Source organism: Hylobates moloch, unplaced genomic scaffold, assembly GCF_009828535.3.
Source record: "Hylobates moloch isolate HMO894 unplaced genomic scaffold, HMol_V3 SCAFFOLD_8, whole genome shotgun sequence".
Classification (NCBI taxonomy): domain Eukaryota; kingdom Metazoa; phylum Chordata; class Mammalia; order Primates; family Hylobatidae; genus Hylobates; species Hylobates moloch.
This window is the reverse complement of record NW_026652283.1, coordinates 126,454,140-126,476,745: the sequence shown is the minus strand read 5'-3', so window position 1 is coordinate 126,476,745 and position 22,606 is coordinate 126,454,140. Positions and strand designations below refer to the sequence as shown.

Below are 22,606 nucleotides of genomic sequence, written 5' to 3'. Positions count from 1 at the left end.
TGGGCCCTGTGACCTCACCGCGCCCCGGAGAGGCTCCGGCTCCGTCCACACCCGGAGCGCGACTCAGCCGCAGCCGGGCCGGGGCTGTTCTGGGGAACGGCGCGGTCGGGCTCTGCCGCAATTTCAGGTCCCCTCGGCCCCCTCCGGGTGCAGCGCAACCAGGCAGCCCGCGGAGCTCCACGGCCCCCATGCCCCCGCCCGCCATGGTTCAGCCCGGCCCCGCCCCTCCCGCCGGCCATGGTTCAGCGCGCTCGCCGCCCCGCCCCCCAGCGCCCGCCACCGCCCCGCCCCCCAGCGTCCGCCACCGCCCCGCCCCCCAGCGCCGGCCAACGCCCCGCCTCTCCCACAGCCCCGCCGCGCCCGCCACCCCGCCCCTCCCGCGCCCGGCCCGCCGCCGTGGTAGCGCCTAGGCGGGGCCTCTCGTAGCCACGCCCCCGAGGGGGCAGAACGCGTGCGCGTGCGCGTGCGTGCTCGCGTGCGCAGGCGGTGTTTGAGGCCGGCCAGTCGTGACTGGGCGGCAGTGCGGTCAGTGACTGCCGGGAGTCCTGCAGGGGCGGGGCGGGGCGGCGCCGAGCGCAGGGAGCGCAGGTGAGAGGCAGCCCAGGTGAGCGCGCGGGGAGCCCGGGGGAGAGCCGGGAACCCAGGTGAGGGGCAGCCCAGGTGAGCGTGCGGGGTGCCCGGGTAAGGGACCGGGAACCCAGGTGAGGGGCAGCCCAGGTGAGCGCGCGGGGAGCCCGGGGGAGGGCCGGGAACCCAGGTGAGGGGCAGCCCAGGTGAGCGTGCGGGGTGCCCAGGTGAGGGCCCAGGAACCCAGGTGAGAGGCAGCCCAGGTGAGCGCGCGGGGTGCCCGGGTAAGGGACTGGGAACCCAGGTGAGGGGCAGCCCAGGTGAGCGCGCGTGGAGGCCAAGTGAGGGGGCTGGGAAGCCCGGGTAAGGGGGCCGGGGATCCCAGGTGAGGGGCCAGGAACTCAGCTGAGGGGGAACCCAGATGGGCGCCCGGGAGCCCACGTGAGGGAGAGCCCGGGTGAGGGGCCGGGGTGGCTTCTAGCGTCCGCGGTCCCAGCCCTGCCTTCCGGTGGGCGTGCGGCATCTCGGGCCGTGCCGTTCCCGGACAGCAGCTTGTGGGGGGCGTTCGAGCCCCGCAGCCCGGGGTCTTGCCTGCGCGGGTTGGGCGTGGGGGGCCCCTCACCGCGACGCTGACTTTGGAGTCCTTGAGCGGCGCGGATGCCGGACGGAGGGAGGCGACAGGAGGAGGCAGAGGCGGCGCCGTCGTCCCTGACCTCGCTCCCCGCAGACCGGCTAGGCAAGTATGGTCAGCTCACCTGTGTGCCCACGAGGCGGGGAGGCGGCTCCTGCAGAGCCACAGAGGTGCCGTCGGAGCTGCTGTCAACGACAGCAGGTGTCACCTGGGTGTGTCCCCCACTGGTCACCGAGTTAGCTGGGGCGGAAGGGGACAAGGTGCTGCTCAACAGGGTGTGGGAGGCGGAGGGACGCTGGCTGGGTCAGTCAGCATCTGTAGGAGGGGGAGGGACGCTGGGTCAGGTCACCAAAGTGTTCGGGGGAGAGAGCGGGCGCTGGGTCAGGTCAGCAGGAGGTGGGAGTCGCCTGGGCTCTGGGCCCTATCGCTAGCTGCTCTGGGTTGGGGTTCGGTGTGGACAGTAGGGAAGGGAGCCAGGGGCTCCCCAGCCTGTGTAGATTCTGCTGTAAGTGACTGTTCTCTGAAAGACTGGGGCGAGTGGGCTGTTTCTGATTCCTATTTCAGTTTACCCTCTGTGTGAAATCTAACTATGCAGCTTCTGCTGACCTCACTCCCGTGTTTTGATTTTTATTTACATATAACTTTTCAGGAAGGTTGTGAAAGGAAAAAGCAATGGTGAGGAAAGTGTAAGTGACTGAGGGAATATGAGATGGCCACAGCTCCCCACTGAGCTTGAACGCTTCTGTGCCTGCCTTTCAGACTGGCCGTCATCGAGGCTGTGGTTGTTAAGGAAGTTCTTCCTGAGCATCCAGTTTCCATAAAAAGAGCACAGGTTCTCTAGGTGGCCTCAGAGATGTTCAGTACAGAATGTCTTATGATAACGAGGAACTGGGCAAAAGCCTGGTAGGACACCGGGTAGGTAAATGGTGGATTCTCTGCAGCCGTGTTGCAGAAGAGGATTAGCTGTTGCTAAGAGAAGAGAAGCAGGCCAGGGGGCAGTTTGTATACTGTTATCCCCTTTTATGAAAAAGGAAGAGTTTCTATCTAGAAAAACAATTGACCCAGCAGGCACCAAAAAATAGTGATGGTGCTTGGAGCTGTGTAAGAGAATCGTAAGTTTTTATATTTGTATTTTTATGCTTGTTTATATTTTCTGAATTTTGTTTATTCAACATGTATTTCTTTTGATTTTGGAAAACATTTTTTGGAAATGGAAATTGATTTTGGAAAACATATACAAACCATCAATGTATAATTTTCAAAATGTTAGAAGTATAATTCTCATGTTAATAGCTCTTGTCAGGTTATATTTCAGTCATTAATGCAGTGTCCAGCAGGATAGGAATGCCAGTTCAAAAGAGAATACACAAAACTAGGATTTTCTTAGTGAGTGGGTAACAGGAATGCTGAGAGAAGATTGCCGGATTACATAATAAGACTGGTGAATATCCCGTGTGCATTGAAACCACAGCCTTTGGGATTGTCTTTTCTTCTTGATGGAAAGGAGAATTAACTTTGCAGATTGTAAAATGTGTGACCCACAATCAGTGGTAAATAGTTTAGTTATTTCTCCTAGAAAGTCAAGTGATTGTTGAGGTTGTAAAACACTGAACTTGCCTTAGCAGGGAAAAAAGCACGCAACCTTTTTTTTCCTTTTTGACGTCACTTCCAAGTTTGGATAAATTATCTCAATGAAACACAAAAATGCTGGTATCCATAGCAGTTTAGCCCCAGTAAACCGGAGGAGCGCATAGATACATGACAGAGTCGAAGGGTTCCAGTGGCCACTGAGCCTGGTTCCTGGTCACACTGCAGCAACAGAGCAACACTCTTACTGATGTGTTTGCATTCACATTTTTTAAAAACTGCATGGCCCAGTGCAATAGGAGAGCTGAAACCACAGAGTCTTATACGACAAGCTTTTTGTATACATTTTCTCCAAAGAAAATGAAGATCTGCAGAGTCAAGAGATGGTGGCCTTCCATGAGTTTTTTCTTCCCCGGCTCCACTTCGTCTACTGCAGAGAGGAAAGGGGCTGGTGTGGAAGGGCTTGGAAGCCTTCCAGAGTGAAAGAACCTGATGAGTCCATTAGGTTCGGTCTCCAGTTTGTTTGTTTGTTTGTTTTTTTTTTTTTTTTGAGACGGAGCCTCGCGCTGTCACCCAGGCTGGAGTGCAGTGGCGCTATCTCAGATCACCGCAGGCTCCGCCTCCCAGGTTCCCGCCATTCTCCTGCTTCAGCCTCCTGAGTAGCTGAGACTACAGGTGCCCACCACGACTCCTGGCTAATTTTTTTTGTATTTTAGTAGAGACAAGGTTTCACCATGTTAGCCAGGATGGTTTCGATCTCCTGACCTCGTGATCCGCCCGCCTTGGCCTCCCAAAGTGCTGGGATTACAGGCATGAGCCACCCTGCCCATCCGGTTCGGCCTCCAGTTTTACCCATGGAAGGAACAGTGACTTCCAGCTGTGCATTACACTTAAGGACTCCTTCATGTGGCCTGAGCCTTATGGCGCACAGCAAGGGAACAGTGGGAACCCCTGTGTCCCATTTTGCATATCAAAAATGAGAGGGTTTGGTTGGGTCAAGGAGCAGAAATAGAAGCAAAAGGAGAAGCTGAGCGCTTCCAATACCCCTTCTGTGCTGCCTGTCAGAACAAGGCCTAGCCACACTTCTGTGGGTGCCCGCCTTGTGACTTGGGGTGAACCACAGCTGTTCTCAGTACAATGCTAATGCCACGAAGGGACAGCAGAGCTCTGCAGGACTCCAGGAAGACTGGGCGCTTGGGCTGGATCCTGCCTCTGGGACTGGCCTTCTACCCTTGTGGCTGAGAGAGCTGAGGAGTTCACCTCGTTTGTGAACTCCTGGCTGGAAGATGCTGGTTGGCACTAACTAAACTCAGAGACCCACAGTAACGAGTTAGACTGGAAGAGCACCAGCTTACCCAGAAAGTCAGGAGCTTTGAGCAAAGAATCAGAACGGGGGATTCGCTACAGGACTGGAAGAGGTAGTAAGCATTCTGGACTTTATAATCTGCTGTTTCTGCGTCCCTAATTGGCACCTATTCTCTGACTGCCAGGAGGGTTTGCCCACTCAGCTCTGGCTCACCTGTTTCTGTTTCCATGTCATTCACCTATCTGCCACTTTTCTCTAGATAAGGTAATCTCTCCAACAAGGTATCTAGAAAGCTTGAAGACCTGGTAGCTATTTGCTCTTCCGGTGAAGATCACACAAACTAGTTGAACATCTGGCTCGTAGTAGGTGCTTCATTTCCCGCTGCTCTGTATGTGTCTTTTTTTTTTTTTTTTTTTGAGACGGAGTCTCGTCTTGTCACCCAGGCTGGAGTGCAGTGGCGTAATCTCAGCTCACTGCAACGTCCACCTCCCAGGTTCAAGCGATTCTCCTGCCTCAGCCTCCCAAGTAGCTGGGATCACAGGCACGTGCCACCACGCCCAGCTCATTTTTTGTATCTTTAATAGAGTTGGGGTTTGACTATGTTAGCCAGGCTGGTCTCGAACTTCTGACCTTGTGATCCACCTGCCTTGGCCTCCCAAAGTGCTGGGATTACAGGCGTGTGCCACTGCACCTGGCCTGCTCTGTGTGTTTCTTTTTCCCGTAGTCAGACTCCGGGGTCCAGGGTGGTTAAGAAAGAAACTCGTTTTCTTTCTTTCTTTTTTCTTTTTTTTTTTTTTTGAGATGGAGTTTTGCTCTGTTGCCCAGGCTGAAGTGCAGTTGTGTGATCTCGGCTCACTGCAACCTCCACCTCCTGGGTGCCAGCAATTCTCCTGCCTCAGCCTCCTGAGTAGCTCAAATTACAGGTGTGCGCCACCATGCCCAGCTAATTTTTGTATTTTTAGTAGAGACAAGGTTTTGCCATGTTGGCCAGGTTGGTTTTGAACTCCCGACCTCAAGTGATCCACCCACCTTGGCCTCCCAAAGTGCTGGGATTACAGGCGTGAGCCGCCGCGCCCAGCCGGGAACTTGTTTTCTTAGCTTCTAAATAGTGAAATCAAGATCAGAACCCACTAAGCCAACTGGTCTTCTTGGTTTTTGGTTCTCATGTCCTGGAGTCCCTTTCACCTTGACCAAACCAAAGACCTCCTGAAGCATCACTTGGGCTCACCACTTCCACTGAGGTGGATTTGAGTCTTTGCTCTGGGCAGAGCCTTCTGGAGTCGGGGACTCTCTCGTTTCAAGGCAAAGGTCCTACAGAAGTTAGCGGTCTTGGCCAAGAGGACATTGATGCATCTGTGGCAAAATGGGACCTATAAGCCAGATCTCATGACCCACTCGTGGAAAAGTAAAGGAAGAAGTTTTCAAAGGGTCCGTGTTTTAACCTTTAACAGTGTTGTTTAGGGCAACCCGTGTAATGGATTGCTATTCCGTGCTTGACGCCTGTCCTTTCCGCCCAGCCTGCTTTTCTTTAATGCTGGTAAGCGGTCTCCCCTCCAGGCATTAGGCTGCCCTTGAAGTTGATCTGCTCCTGTGAAGTGCATAGGGGTTCAACGATGCCTTGCTGCACACTGAATACCAGAGCCGAGTGCTCTTGCCAGCCCCTTAATACCATGTTCAACCTGATTTGTGTACAAGTTAACAGAAGTGTGTTTGGAGATGTGTAATTACACTGGAGTCTTGATATAGCATGACCAGAAGTGTGGGTCACGAGGGCACACGTGGGCATGGCAGCCCCTCAGTTGTCATCCATAGCATCTATCAGTGAGCATGCCTGTGTGCCCTGAACTCATGCACCAGGGGCAGCATGACACGGGAGCCGTTTCTCTAGGGAGAAACATGAATACCAGTGCTGTCTCTCCCCACATCAGATTTGTGTTCACACAGAGCTAGTCTGTGTTAAAGCTGGAGTGTTAATGGAGAAACAGACAAACTCTTGTACTATTTTGCCTTTGATTATAGATCATTATCAAACCAAGAGGTTAGGAGTGATCAGTGCTCCCTTGTCATTTGCATCAGGTCCCAGGACTCACATTCTTTGCATGTTTGTGTGAGCTCGTGGTTTCCATGTCCTTGGGGTGTGGTCACAGCGACCTTTTTGCCTGAATAATGATTGGCAAGTTTTTGCTGAATGGCCACAGTGAATGGCTCCTCCTATGCTTCTGGCTCTAGTCCTGCTGCCTCACAATTCAGTCGGTTCTGGGGTCTCTTCCGGAGAGCAGAGGGTCCAGCTGTGTGGGGAGTCCGGTGCTCCCATCCCTGCTGTCTGTTCGCTGGGTGTGAGTGACAAGAGTCCCCACTCCCTGCAGAAATTCCATTATCTGGACAAGTCCCTGCACACTGGGTGAGGGGGATCTGAGGCTTTGTCGATAGTCGTTCCTATGTCCTCGTTGTGTGCCTGGGTTTCCTGCCATGTAAAAGGAAAGGCTGGAATCAATCACAGGTCCCTTCCAGTTTTGAGAACTTGAGACTCTGGTGTTTGTAGCTTTGCAGACAGGTTCAGGCTTAGGTAAAGTGGACCCCTTCAGCATGATTCAGCATCTGTTCATGTGTTCCATAAATGTTTCCTGAGGGCCCACTGTGGACCCAGTGCTGCATCAAGCGGAGGACATGCTGTGATGGAAGGCAGGTGTGGTCTGTGCCCTCACAGAGCTTGCTGTCCAGTGGAGGTGAGGATTCAGTAAGCACTTGTAGTACCAAAAATGAGTGTTTGGGGGATGCATCAGGAGCTTGTACCAAAGGTACTTAACCCAGTCCGTGGGGCTCCCCTACTCTGGGAGGGCATCTGGAGCAAATGGCCTTTAAGTGAGAGCCTGACAGGTAAGATGGCACTAACCTGGGGGAGGTAAAGACTTTTCCAGGAGGGCCCAGCAGCTGCAGAGGCCCAGAGGTGCAGCAGAGTGGATGTTTTCAAAGGACTGGAAGGTTATAGCATGGAGTGAGATGCAGGGGGTGGTGAGAGTGGAACCAGAGAAGGTATAATTAATAATCACATTCTGCAGAGTGCCGTAGGTCACAGTCAGGAGTTCAGGCCTTCCCTGCTGCTGTTGAGAAGCCATTCCACGGCCTTAACCAAGGAATAACACGAAGAACAGGAGCACAGGTTCTCATGACATCCTTGGGGTGTTAACTAGGATCAAATAGCAGAAGTTCAGTGCTGTAACGAAGTGTATCCCAGTGTGATGACTTAAATATGGTTCATCCTGCTATGCCTGAATTGTGTGACTGATCGGGACTGCTGTGAAGGCGGGAGCCTTGCTGGTGAGGTGCACATAGGACGAGCATAGGACCTTGTGTTCCTGCCTGCACCGCTCCAGCCTCCTGTTCATGGCTGGACCGCTCTAGCTTTAGTTTCATTTTCTTTCCTCCTATACTGTCAGTGGATGTTACCTTGGTATGTTTATGTATCCTTGTAAGTGTATTAAGAATAAGATACAGATTTAAATATTTTGTTAGTTTAATGTTTGCGTTACTGGGGTAGTGATGTGTCCTTGCTTCTATTGAGTCAACATAAAATGAATGATCTTTCTTTTAGATTGAAGATGGATACGTGACAATCCCAGGGACCGCTGCACTGACTTCGTTTCTTTAGACAAGACACAGTGTAGGGCCCGGCCCGTGTTGGCCCCAGGACTCCTTTGGAATACAGCCGTGGACAATGAATCCTGCAAGCGATGGGGGCACATCAGAGAGCATTTTTGACCTGGACTATGCATCCTGGGGGATCCGCTCCACACTGATGGTCGCTGGCTTTGTCTTCTACTTGGGCGTCTTTGTGGTCTGCCACCAGCTGTCTTCCTCCCTGAATGCCACTTACCGTTCTTTGGTGGCCAGAGAGAAGGTCTTCTGGGACCTGGCGGCCACGCGTGCAGTCTTTGGTGTTCAGAGCACAGCCGCAGGCCTGTGGGCTCTGCTGGGGGACCCTGTGCTTCATGCTGACAAGGCACGTGGCCAGCAGAACTGGTGCTGGTTTCACATCACAACAGCAACGGGATTCTTCTTCTTTGAAAATGTTGCAGTCCACCTGTCCAACTTGGCCTTCCGGACATTTGACTTGTTTCTGGTTATCCACCATCTCTTTGCCTTTCTTGGGTTTCTTGGCTGCGTGGTCAATCTCCAAGCTGGCCACTATCTAGCTATGACCACATTGCTCCTGGAGATGAGCACGCCCTTTACCTGCGTTTCCTGGATGCTCTTAAAGGTAAGTGCATGCATCAGCAGAAGATGACATGTGCCTCATGCATTTAATCACTGGCTAGAATGTCGTGGACACTGCCATAAACTCAACAGCAGGCTGCATTGCAGTACACACATTCGGTTACAAACTCATTTTAGTTGAATGCAATTTTCTTTTTTTTTTTTTTTTTTTTTTTTTTGAGATGGAGGTCTGGCTGTGTCGTCCAGGCTGGAGGCAATTTTCTTAATTTTAAGTCTTTTAGGCTTTCTGTTCCCTAAGGAAAGAAAACTCAGTAGATCTTATGGCTCAGTAGATACCGTCTGGAAGCGCTTAATTTTTTCCTTTCTTTTAATACTCTATTTATTTATTTATTTATTTATTTTTTGACATGGAGCCTTGCTCTATTGCCCAGGCTGGAGTACAATGGCATGGTTTCGGCTCATTGCAACCTCCGCCTCCTGGGTTCAAGCAATTCTCCTGTGTCAGCCTCCCACGTAGCTACGACTACAGGTGCGCACCACCACGCCTGACTCACTTTTTTGTGTTTTTAGTAGAGATGGGGTTTCACTATGTTGGTCAGGCTGCTGTTGAACTCCTGACCTAGTGATCCGCCCGCCTGGGCCTCCTAAAGTGCTGGAATTACAAGTGTGAGCCACTGCGCCTGCCCTCTTTTAATACTTTAGAAAGATTGAAGTAATATCTGTGCATACACACGTACCTTGCTTGCTTTTTATTTTTGAATAAGGTTGTTTTACTAGTGCTCAGAAGTGTTGGGACCTAGCATAGTTATTTGCCTAGCACTTTCTTTCTGTTTTTGAAGAGCATGTTTTAAAAATGTTTGTCACTTGACTGTCATATTGATGTCAAAATGTTCTTCATGTTAAACTCTTTAAATTTTTTTTTTTTTTTTTTTTTTTTGAGACGGAATCTCGCTCTGTTGCCCAGGCTGGAGTGCAGTGGCATGATCTTGGCTCACTGCAACCGCCGCCTCCCGGATTCAAGCAATTCTCTTGCCTCAGCCTCCCAAGTAGCTGGGATTACAGCACCCACCACCACGCCTAGCTAATTTGTGTGTATGTGTGTGTGTGTGTATTTTTAGTAGAGACGGAGTTTCACTGTGTTGGCCAGGGTGGTCTCGAACTCCTGATCTCAGGTGATCTCCCCGCCTTGGCCTCCCAAAATGCTGGGATTACAGGCATTTTGACCTTCCAAAATGCCGTGCGCAGCCTTAAATTTTTTTTTACGTAGATTCTTGCTATCTTTTATGACCCATCACATTGTTTATGGGATATTTGATAATGAAATTTGAGATCCAGCAACTGTTCAACCATTCACATGAATGGGTCTTGTTACTGCACATTTCTTGTGTACAGGAGACTGGTAGCCTTGAGGGGAAAAATAAGCATAACAAATCACTCCTGCCTTCGGGGTCTAGGTGGGTAGGTGGTATCAGTCCATCAGAAGTGCACTGCAGTGTAAACGGTACAGACTGTTCATGCATAACCGCCATGGACACCAGCCGGGTGTCAGATACTGTGCTGGCACCTGGGAACTCAAGGAGGAACTTGTGTTTCTGCTGTCCCCTGAGGTTGGCCCCATCTGGCACCAGATGGAGTGTGTGAGCACAGTGACAGGAAAGTGCAGAGAAACCATGGCCCCAGATGGGGACCCTCTGCAGGAGGAGCAGGTGAGCACCTTGGAGTTAAGGCAAGTGAATGAGGGTGAGTGAGGCACAGTCGTCGCCAGTACAGAGCCTCACAGGGTGGCCATGGAAGTAGATGGAGCCTACGGCAGGTGATACTGGAGACATCCTGGTGAGTGCGTGGTTTGGGCGGTGGCAGGAGGAGTTTGGGGGCCGGTGTGGTTTGGATAGACCTTACCAGGGAAGAAGGGTTGGAACCATGAATGGTTTGAAAGAGCCCCTTGGCCATTTCGTGGACGCCGGGTGAGCAAGAGCTTTAGTTGGTGTTGGGCCAGAGGAAAGCGAGAAGACTCATTGGAGCGTGTGGATTTGAGCCGCCGCGTTTTTTAACCCTAGATCTCAAAATGCATCGTGATTCCTGTCCATTGGACTGTAAGGTTTATGTAGGCAATCTTGGAAACAATGGCAACAAGACCGAATTAGAAGGGGCTTTTGGCTACTATGGACCACTCCGAAGTGTGTGGGTTGCTAGAAACCCACCCAGCTTTGCTTTTGTTGAATTTGAAGATCCCCGAGATGCAGCTGATGCAGTCCGAGAGCTAGATGGAAGAACACCACGTGGCTGCCGTGTGAGAGTGGAACTGTCCAATGGTGAAAAAAGAAGTAGAAATCGTGGCCCACCTCCCTCTTGGGGTTGTCGCCCTCAAGATGATTATCGCAGGAGAAGTCCTCCACTTCGTCACAGATCTCCAAGAAGGAGAAGCTTCTCTCGCAGCCGGAGCAGGTCCCTTTTAGAGATAGGAGAAGAGATAGATCGCTGTCTTGGGAGAGAAATCACAAGCCGTCCCGATCCTTCTCTAGGTCTCGTAGTCGATCTAGGTCAAATGAAAGGAAATAGAAGACAGTTTGCAAGAGAAGTGGTATGCAGGAAATGACTTCATCTGACAGGAGTATGTACAGAAAATCCAAGTTTTGTTTGAGACTTCATAAGCTTGGTGCATTTTTAAAATGTTTTAGCTGTTCAAATCTGTTTGTTTCTTGAAACAGTGACACAAAGGTGTAATTCTCTATGGTTTGAAATGGATCATACGAGGCATGTAATACCAAGAATTGTTGCTTTACAATGTTCCGTTAAGCAAAATTGAATTTGCTTTGAACTTTAGTTATGCACAGACTGATAATAAACCTCTAAATCTGCCCAGCAGAAGTGTGTTGTTTTCTTTTTTAATACAGAAACAACTGGCAAAAATTGAACTAAGATTTACTTTTTTTCCATAGCTGGGATATAGGCTGCAGCAATAGTTGAACAAGCAGTCTTTAAAAACTGCTATGAAACACAAGCCATCAGGTAAAACGAAACGCTGCACTCTTAAATTAGAGGTTTTTGAAAAATCCAGCTCACTTTCATCCTGGGCAGAGGTTGCCTAGTTGGTATAGAATGTTAAGTTTCAAGAAAGTTTACCTTTGCTTTAGGTCATAAGTTCCTTATTTGATTGCTGTATATGAATACATGGCTGTTCGTGACATTCTTTGTGTGCAAATTTGAGATTTCAAAAATGTGCTGCCAGTTTAAGGGTACATTGTAGAGCCAAACTTTGAGTTACTGTGCAAGATTTTTTTTTCATGCTGTCATTTGTAATATGTTTTGTGAGAATCCTTGGGATTAAAGTTTTGGTTACAAATTGTTGTTTAACTTGAAAAAAAAAAAAAAGAGCCCCTCGAGTGACCTGCTACTGAGTTCCCTTGCCGAGCAAATGACTGAATATGAAGCTGCTGGTCTAAGTTTGGGGTCATTTTGGGAACGATGCTGTGACCTGGGACCCCATCAGCATCCTGTGCGCAGTATGCAGTTTTCCAGTTTTCTCTTTGTGGGCGTTATTTCCATAAGAGTGCAGACTTCTGGGGATGCAGGGCAGGGCTGTGACTTCCCCGGGTTTCTCTGGCATGAGATTGGTGTGGAGTGGAGAGGTGTGTGCTGGAGGAAGAGGCCTTGGCCTGTGCTCCGCATTGCCTACTTCTCTCACCCGGAAACACCGCACTTCAGGAGTCACTCGGCTGTGGCAGAAAATAAAGTTCTTGAAAGCAGAGGCGCTCACTCACATCGTTGCCCTAAACATCGATACCACATCAATGTCCCAAGTGGTAAATAGTGACTAAGTTATTAATACATCCCACAGCATCATGTGTTTGGGGTCGTTAGTGTATTTTGAGAAATAGATTAATAGTTATCTTGTATTTTTTTTTATTACAAGTTCTTTAAAAACAACAAGAAAGATGTGAGTCTTTTTGTCCCTCCAGTCCTCAGGGGAAAGCAGTGTTGGATTTCTTCAGGGTTTTATCTGTGCTTCTCCTGGAGCCAGGTATGGGGACAGCGCCTCCTGCAGGATTTGCCGACACAGGCGTCTCCAGCAGTTCTCCCTCCCCAGGTGTGGTGGTGGAGCCCAGCCTCCAGGAGGACAGACTCAGGGAGCGAGACTTTGTTTTGAAGTTTGCACATTCTCTAAAGCTTTTAGGGTGCTGTTTGTGTAGAATGGAAAAGGTTAAGTATTTACTTCTAACCCTGCTCATGTTAACCGTATAAAGCCAACAGACCCCAATAACAGAAAATTATAACCTAAATTAATATAGCTCAGGGCCAGTATGTCTACATAGTTCTATTTTGCTCTAGTTGAAATACTAATAAATGCAGTAAGAAAACACTATGTCTAAAATATTGCAATTCCTTTAAAGCTGACAGATTCTTGCATAGTAATAGGGCATGAGGATTCAACATTTCTCCCCTATCAAGGTCTGATTTGATCAGAACTAAAGGATGTAAAGACAAAATATTACCATCAATTTAGGATGGGTGTCTAAGTCGAGCACAGTGGCTTGTTCTTCGTATTTCTGTCTTAGATTTGGTTCTACTATTTGTCCACAGACTCACTAGTTCGTAATACAAATGAGATAATATAAAAACACTGTAAGGCCAGGTTCGGTGGCTCACACCTGTAATCCCAGCGCTTTGGGAGGCCAAGGCAGGTAGATCACTTGAGCCCAGGAGATCAAGACCAGCAACGTGGCAAAACTTCGTCTCCACAAAAAATACAAACATTAACTGGTCATAGTGGCACACGTCTGTAGTACCAGTCAGTTGGGAGGCTAAGGTGGGAGGATCACCTGAGCCTGGGAGTTCCAGGTTACAGTGAGCTGTGATTACGCCACTGCACTCCTGCCTGGGCAAGAGTGAGACCCTATCTCAAACAAAAACAACAACCCACTGTCAGTTTTTATATATTTTATATATATACGTGTGTGTGTATATATATGTATGTATACAGTCGACCTTCTGTATCCGTGGGTTCTGTGTCTGGATTCAAGCAACTGTGGATCAAAAATATTTGGGAAAAATTTAAAATAATACAACAATAAAAAATATAACAAATACCAATAAAATGTAATAATTTTATATAGCATTTACGTTGTATTAGGTATTATAAGTAATCTACAGATGATTTAAGGAGTAAGGGACAGTGTGCTTAGGTTATATGCACATACAAAGCCATTTTATATAAGGGACTTGAGCATCGTGGCTTTGGGTATCTGCAGGGAGCCCAGGAACCAGTCCCCCAAGGATACTGAAGGCGACTGTATATTTAAGTATGGGTATAACTGCTGGGCTCCAGAGCTTTGCATGTGTTATGTCACAGATTTTTTTTCCCATAGATTTTGCTACTTTTCTCAAAGCCTTTGGTGACTTTGACTACAAAAATTTTAGTGCCTTAGTAAAACCAAAGAACTCTCAGTTCTCAAGCTTTGAGTTTTCTAAACTTAAGGTAGTGATTGCATTCTGATGTGACTATTGGTAATTTAAGATGACTACTTTCAGTAGGTGAGGAAAATGGTGGAGGAGAATTTTTTGTGAATCGTGAGGGAATGGTGAGTGAATGAAGACTGAGCTCACAAGAGCCTGGGGCTGAGTGCTTGGTGTACTGTACGGTTCATCACTGTGTGGGGCCTTCCAGCTAGTGTAGAGGATTCTGACGTTCAAAACATCCACTCTTCAGTGTTTTGTCTTTAGACACACACTCTTTTCACTCCTGTTGATACTGTACGCTCTCTTGAGGAGCAATGACCACTCTTGCAGGCCCTGTGCCAAGTGCCGGGTCATAACAAAGACAATTCTCAGTGTTCCGTAAGTGGGAATCTGTGGGAGGCACATGTGCGTGTGGCACGGCACACACGTAGAAGATTCTGGAAGCTGTATCTGTGAGGGTCACACGTGTGTGGTGGTGCTCCAGCACACACGACAGAAGATTCTGGAAGCTGAATCTGTGAGGGGCACACGTGGGTGGTGGTGCTCCGCACACGTGATGACAGAAGATTCTGGAAGCTGGAATCTGTGAGGGGCACACATGCGTGGCAGTGCCCCGGCACACAAATGATGACAGAAGATTGTGGAAGCTGGAATCTGTCAGGGGGATACTTGCATGTGACTGTGCTTCTGTTCACACAGAAGGTTCTGGAAGCTCGAATCTGTGAGCGGCAGCTGTATGTGTGGTCATGCTCCAGTACACATGTAATGACAGAAGGTTCTGGAAGGTGAACTCTGTGAGGGTTGGATATGCATGTGGCCCTGCTCCAGTATACACACGTGATGATAGAAGGTTCTGGAAGGTGAAATCTGTGAGGGGCAGATGTGTGTGTGGCCCTGCTCCAGTACACACACACATGATGACAGAAGGTTCTGGAATCTGGACTCTGTGAGGGGCACATGTTTGTGTAGCCATGCTGCAGTCCACTGCGTGGCAGAAGGAGCATTGTCTTTCCTTTGGTTTTTGTCAGCCGTTTGTTTACTTGATAAATGCTTGAGTGTCTTCAGTTTGATAACTAGCGAAGGAAAACAGTGTGTGAGACTTCTGGTGTCCTTGCGGCTCCACGCATAGGTCTGTGCCTGACCGCAGTGCACCCACATGTTCACTGGAACAGGGGTACTGGGGTTGTCTTAGCCACGCTGTTCACTTGGCCTCAGACTGAATCCTACTGAAGTCCCATCATCAGTGGAAAGGGCTTGTGAGCTGAGTTTGTCCACGCAGCAGAAGGGTGGGCAGCCATCTGGATGGTTTACACAGACACGGTGAGAGACGTTACCCAGACCCAAAAGAGTACGCAGCGTGTGATACCGTTCCATGTACAGTCATGTGTTGCTTAACGACGGGCTGTGTTCTGAGAAACGTGTCCTTAGGCTATTTCATCATCGAGTGGCCGTCATAGAGTACCCTTCCACACGTCTAAGCCAACTCTACACTCGGCTCTATGCAACAGAGCCCATTGCTCCCGGGCTGCACACCTGTACAGCACATGGCTGTACTGAATACTGTAGACAAGTGTAACACAACTGTAAATATTTGTCTATCTAAACATACCTAAACATAGAAAAGCGTAGTAAAAATACTGTGTTAAAGATGAAAAATGGCGCACCTGTGCAGGGCGTTAACTGGGAATGGAGCTTGCAGGACTAGAAGCTGCTCTGGGAGAGTCAGAATGCGTGGTGAATGTGAGGGTCTAGAACGTCACTGTACTCTCCTGTAGACTTTATGAACTCCGTGTACTTAAGCAATGCTAAATTTATATAAAAAAATTTCTTTAATCATAAAGTAAACTTACTGTAACATTTTTACTTTATAAATTTTAAATTTTTTAAACTTTTCCACTCTTTTGTAATAACACTTAGCTTAAAACACAAATACATTGTGATTTGTGTTATATATATATATATATATACTTTATATCCTTATTCTGTAACCTTTTCTTAATTTTCAAAACTTTTTTTTTTAAATTGTTGAAATCTAAGATGCAAATACACATTCACTCAGCCCTGCACAGGGTCTGGGTCATCCATATCACTGTCTTCCACCTCCACATCTTGTCCCACTGGAGAGACTTCAGGGGCAGTAACAGACATGGGGCTGCCACCTCATGTCATGACAGTGCCTTCTTCTGGACCCTCCTGAAAGACCTGCCTGGGGCTGTTTATAGTTAACTTTATTTTCATCAGAGAAGGAGTACACTCCAAAATAATGATTAAAAAGTATAGTATAGTAAAATAGTAAATGATAGGAATGGTTCAGCTCCATTATAATCTTGTGTGGAACCACCGTCTATACACTGTGCATTGTTGATTGAAACAAAGGCGCTGAGCCCTGGGCACTGGTGTAGGTGCAGTTGTCCGGCCTCACCTGGGTGTGGGCCCACCTGGTACTGCCACTATGGGTCTGAGGGAGGTGTGAGATGGAAAACTTGCCTATGCCAAAGTCCAGCATTGTCCTTCACCACTTTTGGACCTGGTGGTTGTGGCCGGTTGTCAGAGTGACTATACTGTTTACCACCCAGACAAGGATGTGAGGGACTGCCCCAGGCAAGCCAGGATCTGCAGTCACCCCAGGGGCTGCGAACCAGCTGTATTTGTGACTTTTGCTTTAGACATATCAAGAACCTCCAAGAACTTGTAGCCTAACTCTATAATTTCACAAGTAAGAAATAAGTTATAGTATTAACTCTTCACATTTCATTTCAATTCCATGTTACTTAACTGTACAGAAATGATAGCCATGGGTTCTTCTGGACTGCGTGGGTTTCTCCCCTGTCCCGTTCAGTTTGGAGGCTCCAGGCTTGTTCTGGATCCTGCTTCCTCTGCTCTTCTTGCTGAGTGTTCACTGTGCCTCAGCAATGCTGAGTGCGCCGGAAGCGTGTGGTCCTGGCCCACCTTGAGGTGGCCCCAAACACAGGTGGGAGTGTTTCATTTGCACCAGGGGTTGGGGTGAACTAAGTGCTTGGTATGTTTGTGGAAAGCCGCTCTGAAGGCGTGTGTGTGCATGAGGGTGCCGTGATGCACATGCGTGGGCCGTGAGGTCCCCTCTGAGACCTGGGAAAGACTCCCGTGACAGTTGTATGAGGCAGGCTGGGCTACTCCGTTCTGCTGGCCTTTCTCTTCTAATTTTCCTCACATTTATTTTTTCAGTCCAGACTTAGAATGGATGCTCTTTGACTCAGGATGGGGTTACATCCCAATAAGCCCATCATAAGTTAAAAATATTGTGTCAGAAATGTGCAGCCTACGGAACATCATGGTATGTGGCCTGGCCTGCCTTTAACATGCCCAGAAGACTTGGATCAGCCTACGTTTCAGCAAAATCATATAGCACAAAGCCTGTTTTACAGCAGAATGCTGAACAGCTCACGTAATTCAGTGAATGCTATACTGAAAGTTGAAACAATGGTTATGTGGGTACTTCAAGTACGGTTTCTACTGAGTGTGTATCATATTTGCACCATAAAATCAAACAATTGTAAGTCAAACCATTGTGAGTAGGGGACTATCTCTAAAAGCTAATATACCTGGGGCTTTAAATATTCAAAACTACCAGAAGAACATGTTAGAATTTTTTATTTTATTTTATTTTTTTGAGACAGTCTTGCTCTTTCTCCAGGCTAGAGTGCAGTGGCACCATCTCAGCTCACTGCAACCTCTGCCTCCCAGGTTCAAATGATTCTCGTGACTCAGCTTCCTAAATTGGCTGGGATTACATGGTGCACCAGCATGCCTGGCTAATTTCTTTGTATTTTATTAGAAATGGGGCTTTGCCATGTTGGCCAGGCTGGTCTCAAACTTCTGACTTCAAGTGATCTACCCACTTCGGCCTCCCAAAGTGCTGGAATTATAGGCGTGAGCCACCGTGCCCGGCCTAAGTTAGAATATTTTACTGGGGCGGTAGACTGTGTTAGTCAGCTCAGGCTGCCACAGCAGACTGCCATAGACTAGGCAGCCTGAATAGCAGAAATTCCTTTCTCACAGTTTTGGAGGCTGCAAGTCTGAGATCAAGGCACCAGCAGATTCATGTCTGGTGAAGACCCACTTCCTGGTTTACATGGCCACCTTCTGGCTGTGTCCTAGCATGGAGGAGGGGAAGGCTCTGGTCTCTTTCTCTTCTTATGACACTAATCCCATCATGGGGCCCCACCCCCATGACCTCATCACTTCCCAGGGTCTAGGTGTGGAAGCTTGATATACCTGTGTCTGGTTTTGCCAAATAAGTATTGTTTATTTACTTAATATGTGCAAATTCAAGATAAAACAAAGATTGAAGGGAGACCGAAGGAAAGGTTGAATTTATCATAGCTTTAGGGAGCAGAAGTCAAAGAGCAAGAGGAGCAGGAGAATAGCACGAACGGGCAAGGGTCAGCCCTGCTGGCCCAGGTGCGCCCATGGAGCCGGTGGCCTCCGTTCAGAATGAAGTCCCCGTGAGAGCAGAGCCCTGGGGAGGAAATTCTGTTGCTTTGAAATGAATTTGTTTTGTTTGGTAAGTAAGGTAGCAAATACCTTTTTGTGATGTGAAGAATGAATTTTGGCAGCTTCGTATTGACTTGTGCATTTGTCTTGTCTCCGCGCAGGCAGGCTGGTCCCAGTCTCTGTTTTGGAAGCTCAACCAGTGGCTGATGATTCACATGTTTCACTGCCGCATGGTCCTGACCTACCACATGTGGTGGGTGTGTTTGTGGCACTGGGATGGCCTGGTCAGCAGCCTGTGTCTGCCTCATTTGGCACTCTTCCTTGTTGGACTGGCTCTGCTTACACTAATCATTAATCCATATTGGACCCATAAGAAGACTCAGCAGCTTCTCAATCCGGTGGACTGGAACTTCGCACAGCCAGAAGCCAAGGGCAGGCCAGAAGGCAACGGGCAGCTGCTGCGGAAGAAGAGGCCATAGCTGCTCCAGCCGGGGCTCCTGGGCAGCAGCGGATCTGGCTCACCGATTCTGGGAAGCTCCGTGAATAATGGCTTTTGAATTAATGAGGCAGTGAATGTTTTGTGTTTAGTTCTAAGGGAAATACTAACTTTATTTCTCATTAGTATTAATTTTGAAGTAGCTACAAAGTATTTTTAAGAAATTATAATTTTGTGACTGTCCTGGCAGGTTCTGTCAGTTTAGCCGTGCCAGACCTTGTCAAGCATCTAGGAGAGGAGTCCATGGCGTCCAGGCATCCGGGCATCACACCTGTTGAGGAGTGGGGTGGCTTTGAATGCTGGAAATAGCTTCATAGTGAAGTGCCTCCCACAGGGCGGGTTGGTCAGTGTTGATTCTTTCCAGCAGCACACGGATATGCTGTGTGTCTTATTCAGAAGTCACATTCTTTTCAGTTGGAGAGAATTGGGCTAAGATAGAAAATAGCATGATTTGTTCCTTGCTAAAGTTTCCCAGCGTATGAAATTCTAAGCTGGGTGGGGTGGCTCACACCCAGCATAATCCCAGCACTTTGGGAGGCCGAGGCAGGTGGATCACTTGAGGCCAGGAGTTCAAGACCAGCCTGGTCAAGATGCTGAAACCCCATCTCTAGTAAAATTACAAAAATTAGCCGGGTGTCGTGGCACACACCTGTAATCCCAGCTACTTGGGAGGCTGAGGCATGAGAATTGCCTGAACCCGGGAGGCGGAGGTTGCAGTGAGCTGGGATCGCACCACTGTGCTCCAGCCTGGGTGACAGAGCAAGACTCTGTCTCAAAAAAAAAAAAAAAAAAAAAAAAAAAAATTCTAAACCCAAGTGTATGGCAGTGCCATCTGGTGGCAAATGGTACAAAGACAACGCTGAGGGGTAGTGACTCCTGTAGCAGCAGAGACTCCTTGGAGTTTAACCCCCACCAACCAGAGCGTGGGCTGGTCAAGATGAAATCTTGCAAGTTTTTTTGTTTTTTTTTTTAAATCATGGTACCTGTTTTAAAATGAGAAGTTATTTATTCATACTGTATTGCTCATTTGACAAAATAAGGTAGGTATTTCGTAATCAGGTTGTCTGGGTTTTAGAGCTGTTTTTAATTGACTGAGTTACCTACAGGCACCCAATCTAGACCCTGATTCCGTGGTTGGTGTTTCCCTGTAGATTTCAAGACAAGTAGTGATACCATTTTCCCCCTGAGCTGTAGGGTGGACCTGGACCCCTCAGAGATGCTCAACTTCAGGGTCCTGGGGTCCCGAGAATGGTCCTGCAGCAGCCCCTGGCAATGAGCTGCCTGACGATGAGTCCCAAGTTACCTTGTTCCTACTGTTTTATACCCAGGTAGAAGTTATACACCAATTTAGCAATTTTGTTAACAGACATACAAAATTGTGTGTGTGTGTGTGTGTGTGTGTGTGTGTGTGTTTTGACATAAATGTGCAATTAAAATTCAAAGTTTATTTATCACAAGCACCTTTGAAATGAGTGTGGAAAACGTCGGCTACTCATGAGAATCATGTGTGACTTATGTTCCTTATGTTTTATGGAACTCTTAGAACAGTGTTTTGTTTTTGTTTAGTTTTTGTTTTCGTTTTTTTGAGACGGAGCCTCGCTCAGGCCCCCAGGCTGGAGTCCAGTGGTGTGATCTCGGCTCACTGCAATCTCCACCTCCCAGGTTCCAGGGATTCTCCTGCCTCACCCTCTCAAGTAGCTGGGATTACAGGCACCTGCCACCATGCCTGGCTAATTTTTTGTATTTTTAGTAGAGACAGGGTTTCACCATGTTGGCCAGGCTGGTCTCTGACTCCTGACCTCAAGTGATCTGCCCACCTCGGCCTCCCAAAGTTCTGGGATTACAGGCATGAGCCGCTGCACCCGGTCCGGAGCAGTGTATTTTGATTGCTGGTGCTTTAACTTTATTGACCAAGGTGTATAGTAACCTATTTATCACATTTTATGAAGCAATTTTAATCTTAAACCCATCCAGCAAATGGTGTCCCTGCTGAAACTTCTAACTGGAAACCCCACACCCTGGCAGGCAGCACTCTCTGCAGCCGTGCCCTTGTGGAGTCAGCAGGAGCTGGTGTTTTTCAGCCAGACAGAGGCATAATAAAGTGACTGATGTTTACAGAACCCAAATGATGTCTTCCTCTCTCTCAAAATAAACTAACCTATTCATATTGCTGTGAATGTTTTATCTTGGATATACAAAATATAATGATAAATCATGTGTTCAGAATTCGATTTGGAGTTGGAAGTGGACAGCCTAATTTTTATCTCACCTCCACTAGGACTTTGACCTTCCCAGGGGTCCATGCGTTACCTCCTGTATCTTCATATGCGTGTTTGCATGCATAGAGATGGAGGCGCCGTAGAGAAGCACAGGCTCACCCGCTCCGTCCAGTGTCACCCACACATTGGTCTGGGGACCCCTCAGTGCAGAGCCTGAAGTTGGGGGTTTTGGGGTGGAAAAAGCTTCGTGAACTATTATGATCCGTACACCTTCCAGATGGTACAGCACTTTCCCATGGTCCTCACTGGCCTCAGTCTCCCTGACCGGCAGTGTGAGGGGATGTATCTGTAGTGGAGCATGGTGCAGGCGACATTCATGAGCTCTGACTTCTTGGTGCCAGATGGGCGTGAGCCTAGGCTCGGCCCACTCAGCGGCCCACATTGGCCAGCATCTATCTCCACGTGTGCGCTGCGTACTTCACATCCTCTGTTGAGAGTTACAGCAAGTGTTAAACGAGGTGAGTTCACATAACAGGAATTCTGGAACTGCTTGAAAACTAAGAAGATTGGGCAATATCAGCCTTAACTCCACCTGATGGCAGGTGACCCGGATAGAAAATGGCCCTGCCTTTAGCCAGGATGTGACTCTCCGGCTTGGCCTCGGTGTGACCACTTGTCACTGCGCTTTCTCTTTCAATAGTGAAATCCTTCTCCATACCCATGTTTTGTTTTGTTTCTTAAGTTGGGAAACAGAATGGGCCAGGGAGGTTGACTGACTGAAGACCAAGTGGTGCAGCCTCCTCGCCACGCTGCAGGGGTGGACTGCACAGGCTTCTGCCCTTCTTGGTGTCCAGGCTCCTTGGGTGATGCTGGAGTTGTCATGGCGGCAGTTCAGTGTGAGATTTTTTACCAGGTATTGTGCTTAAGGGACATGATTTTCCATTTTCTTTGCCCTGACAACTTGAATGAAATGGGCACTGTTGATTCCAGTTCCGTCGAGGAGCCTCGGGGCTCAGAGAGGTGATGACGTGCCCAAGGTGATGCAACTCGTGAACAGCAGCCATGCCTGCCTTGGGCACAGCCTCTGGCATCAGAGTTGGGCTCTTCAACACGGTATTTAGTGCAGAAAGTCGTGCTTCAGGCAGTATGCGCCGCTATAACAAAACACCTAAGACTGGGTAGTTTATAAACAGACATTCAGGCCGGGCACGGTGGCTCACGCCTGTAATCCCAGCACTTTGGGAGGCCGAGGCGGGCGGATCTTTTGAGGCCAGGAGTTTGAATCCAGCCTGGCTAACATGGTGAAACCCCATCTCTACTAAAAATACAAAACTAGCCAGGGGTGGTGGTGCTTGCCTGTGGTTCCAGCTACTTGGGAGGCTAAGGTAGAAGAATTGCTTGAACCTGGGAGGCAGAGGTTGCAGTGAGCCAAGATCACGCCATTGCACTCCAGCCTGTGTGACACAGTGAGACTCCATCTCAAAAAAAAAAAAAAAAAAAGAACGGACATCATTTATCACAGTTCTGGAGGCTGGAAGTCCAAGATGAAGGTGTGGGCTGATTAGGTTCTGCTGGGAACACTGCATCCTCATGTGGTGGAGGGGATGGAAGGTCAAGAGGCCTCAGCTAGTTCTCTGCTGCCTTTTTTTGAGGGA

At 48.5% G+C, this 22,606-nt stretch overlaps 1 protein-coding gene and 1 pseudogene across 4 annotated transcripts; both read left to right on the top strand.

Moving 5' to 3' along the window:
- The first annotated feature begins 504 nt into the window (after positions 1 to 504).
- Positions 505 to 20,852, top strand: CLN8 (CLN8 transmembrane ER and ERGIC protein). Of its 4 annotated transcripts, XM_058443091.1 has the most exons (4): positions 505 to 604; positions 6,721 to 6,817; positions 7,684 to 8,349; positions 18,398 to 20,852. In XM_058443091.1, exons 3-4 carry the CDS (start codon positions 7,807 to 7,809, stop codon positions 18,713 to 18,715), a joined length of 861 nt encoding a protein of 286 aa, XP_058299074.1. In that variant the 5' UTR covers positions 505 to 604; positions 6,721 to 6,817; positions 7,684 to 7,806; the 3' UTR covers positions 18,716 to 20,852. The 4 variants fall into 4 exon arrangements, with proteins under 4 accessions (XP_058299074.1, XP_058299075.1, XP_032018420.1 ...); XM_058443092.1 differs by lacking the exon at positions 6,721 to 6,817 and having other exon boundaries at positions 512 to 525; XM_032162529.2 differs by lacking the exon at positions 6,721 to 6,817 and having other exon boundaries at positions 536 to 604.
- Positions 9,862 to 10,957, top strand: LOC116473853 (serine/arginine-rich splicing factor 3-like; annotated as a pseudogene).
- Positions 20,853 to 22,606: the final 1,754 nt, after the last annotated feature.

Coding starts and splice junctions, on each gene's coding strand:
- CLN8 (XM_058443091.1), top strand. CDS start 7,807: ATGAATCCTGCAAGCGATGGGGGCACATCAGAGAGCATTTTTGACCTG. Junction 8,350..18,397: donor TTTCCTGGATGCTCTTAAAG/GTAAGTGCATGC, acceptor GTCTCCGCGCAG/GCAGGCTGGTCCCAGTCTCT.